General features: G+C 37.7%; 1 protein-coding gene across 16 annotated transcripts in view; it reads right to left on the bottom strand.

Moving 5' to 3' along the window:
* The window catches only part of TRIP12 (thyroid hormone receptor interactor 12), a 140,624-nt gene that overhangs the window by 45,788 nt on the left and 79,114 nt on the right, over positions 1 to 15,722 (bottom strand). For all 16 annotated transcript variants that reach the window (XM_035006923.1, XM_035006926.1, XM_035006928.1 and 13 more), the window contains 7 exons: positions 15,433 to 15,516; positions 14,313 to 14,408; positions 4,955 to 5,103; positions 1,936 to 1,971; positions 1,762 to 1,857; positions 790 to 882; positions 427 to 588 (listed from right to left, as the gene is read on the bottom strand). In XM_035006923.1, coding sequence (XP_034862814.1) covers positions 427 to 588; positions 790 to 882; positions 1,762 to 1,857; positions 1,936 to 1,971; positions 4,955 to 5,103; positions 14,313 to 14,408; positions 15,433 to 15,516 — 716 coding nt within the window. The remainder of the gene's footprint in view (positions 1 to 426; positions 589 to 789; positions 883 to 1,761; positions 1,858 to 1,935; positions 1,972 to 4,954; positions 5,104 to 14,312; positions 14,409 to 15,432; positions 15,517 to 15,722) is intronic.

Genomic DNA, 15,722 nt, shown 5'->3' with positions numbered 1-15,722 from the left:
CAACTTCAGACAGTCAGTTTGCAGTGTCATCTTGCCTCTGATCTTAGCCCACATCCTCCTAGTCTTTCCTGCAGAACCCAATACCTTAGAGGAGAGATGATCGCCCCAAAAGGAAACTCTGATCAAATCACATAGTAAACACTCAATGTTTGCTGAAATAACAAACTCATCCCTTAACGTCAAAATACATGAAGATATCAAACATATGACATGCTGTCAATTGGATAAATCCATCAAATTGTATAAAATAACCTAGTATGGTACATGACTGGAAAACACGGGGAAAAAAAAACCAAACCAAAACATGAATCCGAATATTTCCAATTTATATATCCAGTTGGAAGATTTAAAACCCTAGATGAAACTGGCATTTAAAAAAACACAGTAAAAATGTTTTACGGCACATAAAATAGGTTCATGTTTTACCTGATGGGTTAGCCTTTGGGTAAGCAATGGGAGGGAATCTGCCACAAAATGAAATTCATCTGGCGTGATACTCTGGCAGCAATTGGCTGCAATTGCTAGTGCATTTCTTTGGGCATTTATGCTGAAGAATTCTAGATACAGCAAGCAGTCTGCCAAACCACCCTAAAATATAGAAAACTGTTAAAGTGAAGAAATACCCTCTAACAGCAATTAAAAAAAAAACAAACAGTATTAAACAGTCTAGCGCCATCACTTTGGAAACAGCACGTGTACCTTACAGATACTGCAGGTGAGGGGCTAGCACAAATGTGGATCTAAAATCCAACCTGAAATGAAACCGAGTCCTGCAGCAGCAGCACTTACCGCCTGTAGAATGGCTTTACTGTGTCTTCGGGACAACATCTCCAAGGCAGTCAGGGCCTGCTCCGCCACATCGATACACTGAATAACCTGCAGCTGAGGACAGAGAAATAGGTAACTTAAGGCCATCATTCAAGTGCCTTTCCAGGCGCTTACCTTCTACATGAATAAACAGTATTTTCTCTCATTTCCATCAATCTATACACTGCCTCTAACATGAAACCCACCATAGGAAAGCAGTGATTTAGGAGCTTAAGCTGTAACAGTCAATATAGTTTCCTTCCAACTACTTTGTTCTGTTTTAAGATAGAAAAATAGATTTTATATAAAGAATAAACTAAATCCAATTAGGTAACTTTCAATCTTTCTATTCATAATAAATGGGTTGTTTTATATAACAAATTTTAAAAGTTCAAGTTTTACACTTACACCATATTCCAAGGTTATCGGATAAGGCCAATTTTATTATACATTAAAAAGAAAAAGGCCCTTAAAACAGACCAAAAACAACCTACCACAGACCATATGAAAAAATTTTCTTTCTCCACTGACTCACTTTATGACCTTGAACAAGGCACTTTGTCTCAGCCTTCTCAGCTGTAAAATGAGGGTATAAATAGCTATCAACTTCACTGGGATATTTTCTAGAAATAATGAGATTATTTTAATCAAGTGCTTTAAGTTCTTCTCTGAAAGATTTTATATTCATGTGGTAAATGTCATCATTAAAAATCATAAAACTGAAATGATTCTATAAATGCTTTATTAGCATCAACTTTAAACTACTGGTCTGCTAAACACAAAGTATTTTTCTGGAATCTTGGCTAAAAAATATACTTTGACTAGATAATGAATAAAAAGTCTTTTAAGGTGGCCTTACAATTCGATGTACTACTTTAGAATTCAGAAGTCCAGAGTCTTCAACTTGATTCCCCTAGGCCTGCTTTCGAACAAGCTGAGCAAAAGCAGGATTACCTTTTCTAAAAAGACGGGAATTGCATCTACTACAACAGCAGATGATCGAGGAAGTGCTTCCATCATGTATGTTAAGGCTCGACAAGCATGGTTCATCTAGAAAACAAGGCAGCACTTTTACTCAATAGGAACTCAAAATTTAAGTTAAAAAAAAAAAATACACCACATACTTACAATATCGAAATTATGCTCCATCTGAAGTAATGTTATCTGTTAAAAAAAAAAAGATAACTATTAGAAGCTATCTCTACCCTTAGAGAAGTCCTAGAGGAACGGTTTCTTCCTCTGTGTCAACTGAAATGGAAAGTATTAGTCAAGACCTTATTGTTACAAAAATAGTATCAAGTTAAAACCTAGCACACATACAAAAGAAACGATTATATTAAGGATGGCATGATGCTCTGTCTTGGGAACTTTACTAGATAATCATCACCTCTCAACATCCAGGTCAGAAACAAAGCCTTCCTGTTGCTTACAAACAACTGTTCTGGTGCCTGTGGCCCTCTCTCAGATGCCCGTTTAACAGACATCAATAAATACTTCATACCTGAAGAAACAGACCAGCAATGCCCTGGCATTTGTTAACAACTGTCCGGACAGACTCAAGACCACTGCTTCAACTCCTGTGAATAAGCTTCTCTACAAGTTGAGCGAAACACCATTTAACACAGCTGTAAACTTCAAACACATTATTGATCACATCAGAAACTAATTATGCACTAATTAAAACTCAAATTATTATTGTGCAAATGCATGAGTGAGTCTAAATATTGGATTTATTTTAGTTTCTCTTGTGGACAAGACCTTAAGCAGATTTCAGCCATGTTTTTCAAAGGCAGAAATTCAAAACTGCTAGGGATATATATGTACTCCATCCTCCTGAAGCAGTCAAAGCTACCAAAGAAATTTCCTATTTGGGGAAGCAATCATTCACTGTCTTCTAGTTCAATGGCAAATTTTAAATGCACTGAATTTAAGCTATAAAGTACCCTTCAAATAAATGTATTTAACAACGAACATCAGATATTCTAATACAATATTCACTTAATAGGAGTGCCTTCCTGGGATGCCTGGGTGGCTCAGTCATTAAGTGTCTGCCTTCGGCTCAGGTCATGATCCCAGGTCCTGGGATCGAGCCATGCATCGGGCTCCTTGCTCAGACGGGAGCCTGCTTCTCCCTCTCCCACTCCCCCTGCTTGTGTTCCCTCTCTTGCTGTGTCTGTCAAATAAATGAATAAAATCTTTAAAAAAAAAAAAAAAAAAATAGAGGAGTGCCTTCTCAGCTCTGAATTATGCTGGTTAAAGTATATCTACATACTCAAGGTCCTGATTACCTTTTTTTGTTAGAACACACACACACTCCCCATTTTGGGGTTCAATGGAATTCAAATCACCTACAACCAGTCATTTGACACCCACTGTAGATTGAAAGGGGTTGTCACGTTAACAGGAAAAGTAACAAGTTCTCCAATTCTGAAGATGGAATGAACATTATAAGACCATGTTTGGGAAGAACTGCTTTAACTGATTCCTTTTCAACAAAAATTACTATGGTCACACAAGTGAATGGTGACGGATGGATATATATTCACAATATTCAATTTTGATAGAAGATAAATCTGGCCAATTCATTAACAACAGTCAGTATTAACAGCAGGAGCTGACTTCCAGAAGGTCTATTAAGCACTTAAATCTAATAAACATCCAGCAAATTAAGTAAATTAGATTATGTGTCAACATTTGTGCTTAGATTTAACAGCATCTTTATTCAACTAATAAAAACCGCATTTTATATAGTATAAACCTAGTTCTTTTTATTTTTTTAAAGATTTTATTTACTTATTTGGCAGAGAGAGACACAGCAAGAGAGGGAACACAAGCAAGGGAAGTGGGAGAGTTGGAGAAGCAGGCTTCCCGCTGAGCAGGGAGCCCGATGTGGGGCTCAATCCCAGGGCCCTGGGATCATGACCTGAGCTGAAGGCAGACGCTTAACGACTGAGCCACCCAGGCACCCCCCTTTGTTATTATTTTTTAATAAACAATAACATCAACAAAACAGTTTAATTCAGGAAACAAAACCAGCTCCTGGGGAAATGGGGAGGGGGAGCATGAATATTGATACAGGCAAAATATAAAAACACAAAAACAAATACTACTTTCATTAAACATTCAGAAATCAACATGCCAGCCCTCATTAGAGTGGAACTGGTAATAGTTAAATGCCAGTTCTCACTATCCAGGTCTGCATGGCAGAAAGTGAAGAAAGTGGTCCATCCTTCTCATCCCTTGCCAGAGCTGAGCTATCCAACAAGAACAGACAAAATAAAGACTATGTCACCTTGTGTTTCAATGACCTTCATTCAACCGTCTCCACAATTTGATAGATCAACTGAGACAATCTGATAAATCAACCGTATTTGTCAACTTTATTTGCTATGTAAACAAAGACTTAACATGATACTCGGTTTTAATTTCCAATATACTCATACGCTCTGAGTATATTCATGATGTTTATGTTAGTCTTTTGTTAGTGTTTCACTCAGACTTAACTTTAATTTTCAATTATAGCCGATCTCTTTCATCTTGAACTAAGACAACTACCAAGTGTTATTTAAGACTCACTGTGCTCAGGGGCCTACATTTGGTAGTGGCAATTTCTGTTCCCGTTGTTTTCCCATTAAAAAGCTTAAGCAATTAAGATGTAAGTTCTAAACATCAAGTCCCGACTGTGTTGAAAACTCACTAAAAGGTTTTGTTTCTTTTTATTTTTACTGAACATAAAACCTAAGCTGGACGGATCCACGTGCTATTCTCACTCGAAGGTGCTGCTGTTGCACCCAATTACCAAACACAAAACCTTTGTGGCCCACAAAGACAACCCACAAGTGAGCTGCTTATTACTGGCCATGTACCACCAGTTTAAAAGAGAAAGCATCGAAGTTTAGGTATCACCTGATGGGGCAAACAACTTAAAGTTTAGAACCAGTCATTTTAAGTATCAAGAAATAGTAGTTTTAGAAGTCGTTTAGAAAATTTACGAATGCATCATTAGCAATCACTGACAAGATCTAGAAGCATGAAGTAAAAGCACGAAGCCACACTCTACTATCTTTTAGTTCAAACCGTGTAAATAATAATCATCCTTTGGCAGCATTCATAGAACGGAGGTAAAATGAGGGGCAAACTCTCTTACCAAAGCTGGAACGACACTCTTGACAGGAAACCCTCCCAGCGTCTCCTCATTTCCCATAACCAATAACTGACACATTTCAATAACTGCCTGGAGTTGCTGGCTTTCATCACTTGCTTGTAGTCCTTGCAGAAGCTGCTGGGCCTTGGAGCCTTCAGAGGGAGGGAAAAAAATCATTACTTTTAAACATTTAAGGAAATTAGTAGTAGGTCTAAGCTGTGAGACTCTACCTGGTAGCTGGTTGCTCATCTTTCCATCCCAGCGAAAGGCTAGGTCTGTATCAGGGTTAAGACAGGCTGCTGATAATTGAAGACACAATTAAATCGGTTGAATTTATCCTACCTTACAGTGACCTCACAGTATTTATAGATTTTTGTCTTTTAATTTTTTAAAATGATACAACTGATTGGCTCTTACTAGCAAAAAGAAAAAAATATCCGTAAGACTAATATGAATTTTTACCTCTGACAGAACTACTTTTACATACAGACTGAGCAAAAGCTTTCCGCAGGAATAACAACCTGTTAAACAGTGATGCCCAGTCTTCAGTGAAAATCCACATCCTCCTGAAGTCCTGCTCAGAATAAATGGAATCCTGGTAACAGTGGGAGGGCAAGAAAATAAAGGCACACAGAGCAATGTACCTAACAGAAGAGAATGAAGTATTTTCTAAAAACCGCAAAAGACTGGCCTTTTCACCTCCTCTCATTCCCTGTGCAGATGACTTCCACTTTTAAGGCTCAAATCCAATGCCCAAAGAGCTGAAAAACGCTAAGACTCAACTCCCACAGGGAAAGACTGTGGCCAGTGAGCTGGGTGACGTACTCAAGAATAAACTCCACAAAGGAGCTCCAAATTTCCATGAACACCTTCCTACGAGAAACCATGATTAACTCAATTCACACTTACCGAACCACAGCCAATGCCACTTTTAAGCCCTTCCTCTTCCTACACCTTCTCAGATTCCTGTCTGCGTATGGGATTTGTCCACTTCCATGTCATTAGTGAAACAGCTTAGAAATGCCAAATATTTAGAAACTGTCAATGAATGTGGAATTCATATGAAAACCAAGGTGTTTCTATTTCAATTAAGTTACAGTGATCTTCCTGGAAGGCATAGCCTTTCAAAAGGGACACACGGTGATCCTTGCATTACAAGATCTATTTTTTCTCTGCTATGTAAGACTGGCTAATGAATTGCATATAACTATTACTGCCTACCTACCTTTACCGTAACTAAGAGTAAACTCAAAAATATATTGCAAAAAGTCAAGTGTTCAGATGGCTGCCGTCTTTATAATTTTCAAGCTAAACAGGAGTTCCACTTAGAGGAGGCCTATCATTTTTGCGTTGAAATGTGAAAGGCAAAACAAATGAAGGGAAAGTAAACTCTTGAAAACAGAAGAATCCTCGGTTGCTTCTAGATTTGCTCTTAAATGATGAAACAGTTCATGTATTCAACTAGCACAACCACCCAAAATAGGAAAAACTAACACATCCACGGGATGTTTTATAAACATGGAAGCTGGCAATTAAAGGACAGAGATCATGTTAGCATGATCAAAAGATACCACTGAACCTTAAACCAAACTGAAAATGACAATAACAAGCAAAAGCCATAATTTATGCTCTGATCAGTCAATTTTGGTTTTAGAGTCACTTATACTCTTAAAAATTACTAAGGAGCCCCAAAGCACCTTTGTCTATGTGACTTATATCTAACTTATATTTATAAATGCATCTGGGATTAAGAGAGAAAAACTAAATACTCGTTGATTAATTCATTACATATTAATATAAACAAAGTTTTGTGAAAACCACCATATTTTCTAAAACAAAAAAATTCACGTGATGAGCACCGTTGTAACTTTTTTGTTGCAAATCGTTTAAATGTCAGGCTTTATTAAAGAAAAACAGCAGTATGACCACCTCTGCATCTATTCTCAATTTGTGGCAACATTATTTGAGATGAAGAATGCGGAAAACATGGGCCTAGCTTTTTCACAAAAACTATTAAGAAGACATACACTTACTGGTAAAGACAGTAAAATTAATAACTTTGTTTAACAAGGGCATCCTTACATAAAAATGGAATTTTTTTTTTTAAGATTTTATTTATTTATTTGACAGAGAGAGACCCAGTGAAAGAGGGAACACAAGCAGGGGGAGTGAGAGAGGAAGCAGGCTTCCTGCCGAGCAGGGAGCCTGACGCAGGGCTCGATCCCAGCACCCTGGGATCATGACCTGAGCCGAAGGCAGATGCTTAACGACTGAGCCACAGTGGAATTATTTTTAGTAGGAGCATTTGGCATTTAAGAATACAATGACTGCTAGTGCTGTTTGGAACCACTGCTTTGATTCTTTCAATAACGTAACAACAGTTTTTACCCACCACAGCTTTTGCAACATCAACAAAATTCAAACAACAATGTAGAAAAGGAAAAACTTTACCAATCATTTAGAGTTTTGACCAATGGATTCAATGTTAGGGTCTCAGGAACCCCAAGCAAGCCACAGACCACACTTTGAGAAGCACTATCACAGATCAAGGGTTGGAAGGCAAACATTTGCTATAAAGAACCAGACAGTAACTATTTTGGGCTTTGCAAGCCATAGGGTCTCTGTTGCAACTATTCAACCCTAGCACAAAAGCAGAACAGACACTACATAACAGATAAGCATGGCTGTGTACCAATAAAACTTTATTTATGAACACAATTTGAATTTCATTTAATTTTCACATCTCACAAAATACTATTTTTAAATTTTTTTCAGCCATTTAAAAATATAAAAATCATGCTTAGTTCACAGGCTCTATAAAACTGAGCAGGAGGCTGAATTTGGCCCTTGGGCAGGAGTTTGCCAACTGCTGATACGAACGGGAGAGAGAACCCATAGCACTTCAGAAGGAGTCACAGGAAGATGATGTTTCTGACTGAATTGGTCCCAACGGACATCCGCCCAGTTCTGGAGCTGTGAAGAGGGCTGGAGCTGAATCAGAAGTTTTGGTAAGACAGAACAAAAGCTTATGAAGTCTCATGGTGCTCAGAAGACAAAGGCCCTACAGAGGGAGGAGGCCTGCCTCAAACACACACAGCTAGTCGGTTCTACCCCCAGGACATCTGTGACATTTTGGGAACTGCATAATGAATGAAGTCCAAGTAGACAAAGACTTGCAAGGTTCTCAATCAAAACCCTAGGAGGATCACAACATACAAACAGGGATGAGCCACAGGTGAAAGGAGTCACACAAAAACAGCAATTCTGGTCAAAACAAGCTAAAGCCCCGACTAACACAGAATGATCAGCTTCTAACCCTTTATATGTCAATACAGAAAAGGGAGAAACAATGTTACGGTACATAACATTATTGAGTCTCTTCAGTTCTTTTATACAAAATGTCCAGCACAGAAACAACTACTAGATATATGAAGAAACAGGAAAATGTGACTAATAATCAAGAGAGAGGGGCGCCTGGGTGGCTCAGTCAGTTAAGTATCTGTCTCTTGGTTTCGGCTCAGGTCATAATCTCAGGGTTGTGAGATCAAGGCCCGCATGGCTACACACTCAGCGTGGAGTCTGCTTGAGGATTTCCTTCCCTCTCCCTCTGCCCCTGGCCCGCTTGCATGCTCTGTCTCTAAAATAAATAAATCTTTAAAAAAAAAAAAAATAAGAGGGGGGGGGAGAAGGGAGGGGGGAATAGAAGCAGACCACCACCATTAGAATTATAAGACTATTTTATAACAATGATTAATAAACAGTGAATATAACCTAAGATGGACAAAATAGGTAAGTATGTAAAGAAATTCAACAGAAAACTGGAATCTACAAAACAAAACCAAGTAACTGTCCAGAACTGGAAAACATAATATCTGAAATGGTGGGTTTATGAAGAGATTAAAGATGACAGTGGAAAAAAAGAATTAGTGAATCTGAAAACTGTCCAACAGAAAGCTTTCAAACTAGACAAAGAGAAAAAAATAAAATAGAGCCAGAGAAATATGCTGGATGAAGCCCAAAGTTTGAAGACGTATGATCTTGATACTCCTGGAAGGAAAAGAAGAATACCTGAAGAAATAAGGAGAAAAGAGTAGTATTTCATGAGATAATGGCAAAGTATTTTCCAAAGCTGATGAAAGGTATCAAACTCAAAGATTCAAATGGTCAGTGAAACCTAAGCAAATGAAAAATAAGGCCTAATTAGGCCTAATATATAAATTAAAAATATTTTGAAAAAGCAAATCTTTTTTTTGACAGAGACTGAGTCTCCATGCTGAGCACAAAGCAGAGCCCAATGAAGGCCTCGTTCTCATGACCCTGATATCATGACCTGCGGGTCGAAATTAAGAGTCGGATGCTTAGCCCATTGAGCCAGCCAGGTGCCCCCAAAAAGCAAATCTTGTAAGAAGCCAGAGGAAAAAAGACATTGCCTTGAAAGGGTACCAGTAAGACTTTTAAACAGAAGACATGCAAAGTGCTAAAATGAGAATTTTATAGCTGGGGAAAATAGCATCTCAAAATTAAGGCAAATCAAGGACTTCTCAAAAGCAGAGAAAAATCATTACTAGCACCACTCATTCACCACATGGAAAAAAAAAAAAGTTCTTCTAAAGAGAAGTGAAACAACTCTGATTAGAAGAGAGAAACTGCAGGAAGGAATTAAGAGCACTGAAAACAGGATGTGTATGTGGACAAAGGAATATGGATAATCTAAAACAACAATTAGGTCCTATTGTGTTTATAACACATGTATACGTAAAACAAATTAAAACAATAGTATAAAGGATGGCAGAAGGTAAAAAGAGTGAAACTATTATACAGTTCTTATACTGATCAGGATGTGATAAAGTATTAATATAAGGTAAGCTATAATAAACCAAGGACATGCATTAAAATCTCTACAGTAACCACTAACAGACATCTTACAGGGGTATAGAACTAAAAAGTTAGAAGACAAAAATGGGTAAAAAAGGGCCCCTGGGTGGCTCAGACAGTTAAACATCTGCCTTGGGCTTGGGTCCTGATCCCAGGATCCTGGGATCGAGCCCCACATCGGGGTCCCTGCTTGGTGAGAAGCCTGCTTCTCCCTCTCCCTCTCCCTCTCCCCCTGCTTGTGCTTCCTCTCCCTCTCCCTGTCTGTCAAATAAATAAATAAATAAATCTTTAAAAAGAAGGAGGGAAAAAAAGGCACCATTCTGTTTGTTATACATGACTGGAAGAAATGCAAAATGGTACAGCTCCAAAGAGCTGATTTACAACAATTTATACCAAAGATAACGCAGGAAAAAATAAGAAAGCTGTGTTTTACTGCAACACAACCAAGACTGGAAATAACCTGAATGTCCAATAGGGGCACGCTAAATAAACCCTGCATCCCCGCAGGGGAACACTAGGACTGCTCTGCAAAAGGAATACGGAATCTCCTCTCTCTCTCTCTCTCCAGCAGCTATAGGAAGTGATCACCAAAATACTGTTAAAGGCAACCTAAAGCATATAAAGTTTACTACTCTTATCTCAAAAAGGCAGCATGTGTGGAGCAGATAATATGAATTTGTTGTTTTCTTAAGTAAATAACAGAGGGGCAAGCCATGAAAGTAACAAAGGCTATTTGTCTGGGAGGAGGAAGCAGGGTAAAGGGAATAGCAAAAGAAGGTAAGACTTCCCTAAATATACCTTATTTTGTAGATTAGACTTTCTAAACTGTGTAAACATCCCATAAGGATAAAATCGAAGTTAAAATTTAAAAGCAATCTCGAGAAATTAGAAGCAAATCAAGCAAATGAACCAAACCAACTTGGTGGCCTGAATAAAGAGAAGAAATCATTTCAAATGACTTTAAAATACAGAAACTTGACCACAAAATGAGCCCCCAAGAACACCAACAACAAAGACTGTTGAAAAATTAAAACTCTCAATAATATTACTTTTGGTGTTAAGGTGGAATTTTGTATTGTAGGAGAATGCAAATTAAGTGACTATGTTACTATCATTGGGAACTGGAACTTTTGGCTTGGGAGAAAGAAGATACAAGATAAAGGCAGATAAAAACCTCGCAGCCCTAAATTTGAATTCGCATTAAAAGCAAAAACTCATGATTTTATTTTAAAAGATAAAATACAATTATTTCCTAGGTTTGTTCATTACACGTGTCAAATAACAATGATCACCCCAGGGGTACCTGGGCGGCTCAGTCAGTTATGGGGTTATGTTTCCGGACTCTTGGTTTTGACTCAGGTTTTGATCTTAAGCCCAGCATCAGTGCCTCAGGTCGGAGTAGGCTTCAAATTCTTTCTCCCTGCCCCCTCCCCGCTCACACACTCATGCTCTTCACCCCCCTCAAATAAATAAAATCTTTAAAAAAAAAAAAAATCACCCCAGTAGCAATGAGTAGACCTAGACCCTAGACTATGAACTCTATAAATACTATTTCATATAAAAGAGACCAGGGTGTTCTCTGAGAAAACCCCTAATTTCAGGTATCTGGGGTGGGGGTTTTGACCCTGACATATCAGAAAGAAAGTTATCAAAAACTACTGGTGACATTATCAAAAAGATTCAGAAGCCAACCCCCGAAAGATGCCATCATCCAATGATAGGACAATTTAATAATCAAATAATCTCTGAAATGTCTCCACTTGACAGTGATATTTAAAAAGAACAATAATGGCATTTTGGAGGATGCAAAAACCAACTATTTTCCAAACTCGTAAATAATGGGGAGAAATCCGTTTTTCCTATACCAGTTATTCTCCTGTGTAACAAAACAGAAGAGAGATACTAATATATTTCTACTACATTATCTCTTTTACTTCTAATAAATGAAGTCTGGTCATTAGATGTGAAGTGCTATCATTTATAATCCCTGTCATGCAGGCACCCAGTTTTGATGGCTTAAGAGACAGTCAGACTTCATGTGCCTCCTAGGATCAGCACACACTACCACCTTTGCTTAGTCTTTCCCCACCAAGAAAATAATCAAACCTGAATCTGAAAAAGCCTCTAGGTCCAAACACCAGTTTATAAAGAAGTACACTTATGACACTTGAGAGAAGGAAACTTGACACTCATTGGACAGCTATTATTAAAGAAAGTATGAGTTTATTTTTCAGGTATGATAATGGTAATCGGGGGGGGGGTCTGTTTTAATGGGCATTATCTCGAGCTACATGTTTGCAGATAATTTTATATATAATGTCTGGGATTTGTTTCCAACAATGTGGGAGGAAGGCTGTGGGTAAGGGTGAAGCCAAAGACTGGCCATACAGTAGGCATCGCTGAACTGGATCCTGGGCGGGGGAGACGACACCCGACAGACACTGTTGTCTACTCTGGTTCTATCTTATTACATTAATTTCATGTGCAATGGTCAACCCTTAATACGAATTTTGAGATGATTTAATGTTAATACTCTTAACAGCCTTCTCCCAAGAAATAAATGAAGTAGTGAAATCAAACTTCTCTCAAGAAAAAAAAAAAAAAGAACAATGTATTAACCGATGGCTATATATATTTTGATCCTGATTCAAATAAACAAAAATTGTAAATGGATTTATGAGAGGCCTAGAACATTTGCACTCTAAACAGGCACCTAGTAAAAGTAAGGATTCCTCTTAACATAACCACAATACTAAAATTTTTTTGTCCTTATAGTTACAAATTAAATGACATGCAAATGAAATGATGTGTAGGACTGCCTTAAAATTAATCGTGGGGATGGGGAGAATGAGAACATTAACTGAAACAATAGTTGCTGGGGACTGGTAATTGTTGATGGGTTCATGGAGGTTATTCTACTACTATATTCTCAAATTTGCATATATTTATCTTTTTTATAACACATATCATGTCATTGCCCTTTCTAAATCCTTCAATGGTTCCCGAGTACAGTTATTAGGTTAAATCCCATATTTGCCACCGGCCTGCCAAGCCCTACATGACCTAGTGAGTATCTATCCCTCTCAGATTTCATCTTCTACCACTTCACTCTTTCCACAGGCCCTCCTGCTTTTTCTCAACATGCCAAGCTAAGTCCCACCTCTGGGGGTGCACTTCATCTTCCCTCAGACCTGTGCAGGGCTGGTTTCCTCACTTCATTTAGGTATCCACGAATTCACCCTGCCTCAGAGAAGGTTTCTCTAATCAGGCTAAGTATATCCCCTCACCAGCCAACCTACATCCTTACTTTGTTTTGTTTTCCTCCATAGCATTAACACTACCTGAAATTTTTTCTATTATAAAACTGTCTGCTTTATCGCCAGGGTCACCCTCTAGAGTGGAAGCTCCATGTGGGAAACAACTCTGTACTACCCTGTTCATGACTCAGGACAATCCCAGTACCTAATAAATGACACTAAATAAGAATCCTCCTTCAAGGGTTCATGAGAACTTTGCAAAAGGGTATGTTATCTGAGAGCTGAGTGTCACGGCAGCAAAAGCAAAACCAAACCAAACCAAACCAAAAATACCAGCTGCTTCTTAAATTTCTGTCAAATGCTAAGGCCAGAAACTTGAGAAGGACTTAAGTATAAATACACATATGTGAGCTTATGTCCACACATTTAAAAAAAACCAACCCAACAACTTGGAATATTTGATGGAAAATTGTATGAGCACATATTAGTAAGGTAAGAGTTAATAGACTTCAGTTAACACTTTAGAAATGTTGAAATTAATAAAGACTGAAATCTAAAAATACCTGCTGATTCTTTGAAAACATTATCAATGGAGTTATTAAAAAAATGCTTAAATGTAAATTTTGTTTAAGGAAGCTAAAGATAGTATTCTATACCAGGAAGAATTTAACTGGATTTGTAATTATGCAAAAGTTATTCTTGTTACTGAGTCACTGTTTTGTCTACCATATATGACAAGATCTCTGAATTATAATATGTTAATTTGATTAAATGAGTCTAGCGACTGGTAATTCTGCTAAGAAATCTTTTCTCTCCGGCTCACTCTACAATTGACTGTCTTACATACGGATTGAATATTATGCCACAAAAAATTCAAAGATTCAAATCTATGCAAATCATGCAATCAGATGCTACAATATAATCAATGTAATCATCTGAGATTCTTTACTATGCTAGAGTTAAACAAAGATTTAATCTTGCTGAAACTCTGGATGATTTTCTAATGACTCCAATCCAGTAATCAAAAATAAAAGTAGAGAAGAACCTAGAGTTGCTGGGTTTAAAGGCAAGAATGTGCACAAGCCCTATTTTTTAAAACAGGTTGAAGTTAATGAAAACCTCCTTATATGAAAGCCTCTTTACAGCTATAGATAAAACAGTAAAAACAGCACTCGCCTAATTATTAAAGGTTTTTGCGGGGGGGGGGGGCTTTAAGAGTATTCACTTACTAGCTCCGCTTCCAATTGTTCTATGGAAAAGTTGTGACATCCGAGGACCGAGCGGGCCAAACAGATGAGGAGGAAGACCCCTGGCCTCTAACAAAGCTGAAGAAAAAAGAAAGGCATGAGGAATAGTTGAATTGTAAATGCAGTTGATCTTATATAAAAATTTCAAGTACTGATTCATCTCACGATTTAGACAATGTTACTTTCCATTTTTATCTTTAGAAGAAACTAAACTTTCAAGACCACTCTTAAGATATTAATTAATATAAGTTACAACACCCATGTGCTAGTTTCAAGGCATCTTAGGTTCTATGGTGATACTAAATATCAGTGCCAGAGGGGACTGTATGAAATGATCCAAGAATAACCCAGAGTAAGTATTTACTTTGAAGAAATTATAGGTTAAGCACCCTTGTGTTGCTTTCTCTCTGATATTGGTCATGAGATCTTCTAAAAAACATATGGAAAAATTATTTTTATCAGGTCCAATAGGTGAAAAAAAATGTGTTCACGAGACTTCTAGTGGAAAAGAGACTGCTGTAAATTACTTTAGGAACTTAAAAGCAATCTGAAAGTGCTTTATAAATAATGTTTCTCGTAAGCCTCACACTGCGGATCTATCATGTAAACCAACTGTCTGAAGACAACAAAAATACATACTCACCCATTTGTAAAGAGCATATACATAATATAAGGCTGCTTTTTTAAAAGCACAACATTAAAATACCTGGTGTTTAGGTATACACTTTACATTCATTTTAAAATAGGTGACCAAGAACACAGCAAAAGCATCCCGCTGGGATGCATTACGTTTGCAGGTACCAGAGAACATCATATTAAGATCTTCCTTAATTCATGTCCAGCTATACAAGCAACCATAATAGAGAACATTTTAAAAACAAAGAATACATGCATAACATTTTGTCTAAACAGTAAAAATAGAGAGCCAGACAGTTCATCTTCCAAATCCAAATCATCACAAAGAAGAAGTTTTTATGAGTACAGGCATTGCTAGAGTATGTTTAAATGAGCTTATCCGAATTAATTTCAACAAAGAACAGAAGTCACAGGCAGCCTCTGATAATGGTTTCTGGTTTCTTGTAAGCTCCTTAACTGTCTTTACCTTGTAATCGTCCCATCTCGGAATCATCGGATTCACTTTCCCCAGAGGTGGTCATGCCCACAGCCCCTGCAACAGAACTAGAGGCTTCAAAGGGGGAGGGGAGGGGGGAGAAAAGAAGGTGAGGGTTAGGAGAGGAACATTCAATATTATGTCTGGTTTATCTTGAAAAAAAAAAAAAAAAAAGAGCAGAGTTTTACAGACTACCGCGAATAAAGGCAATTAAATGTGTCCGCCCGTTGCACACTCAGCTGTTCTAGATTTCATCCTGTAGCTTCTATGAACAATAGGAT

This window comes from Mirounga leonina, unplaced genomic scaffold (assembly GCF_011800145.1).
Source record: "Mirounga leonina isolate KUSES-001 unplaced genomic scaffold, KU_Mleo_1.0 Mir_151, whole genome shotgun sequence".
NCBI classification, from domain to species: domain Eukaryota; kingdom Metazoa; phylum Chordata; class Mammalia; order Carnivora; family Phocidae; genus Mirounga; species Mirounga leonina.
This window is presented reverse-complemented; position numbering and strand designations above follow the sequence as displayed.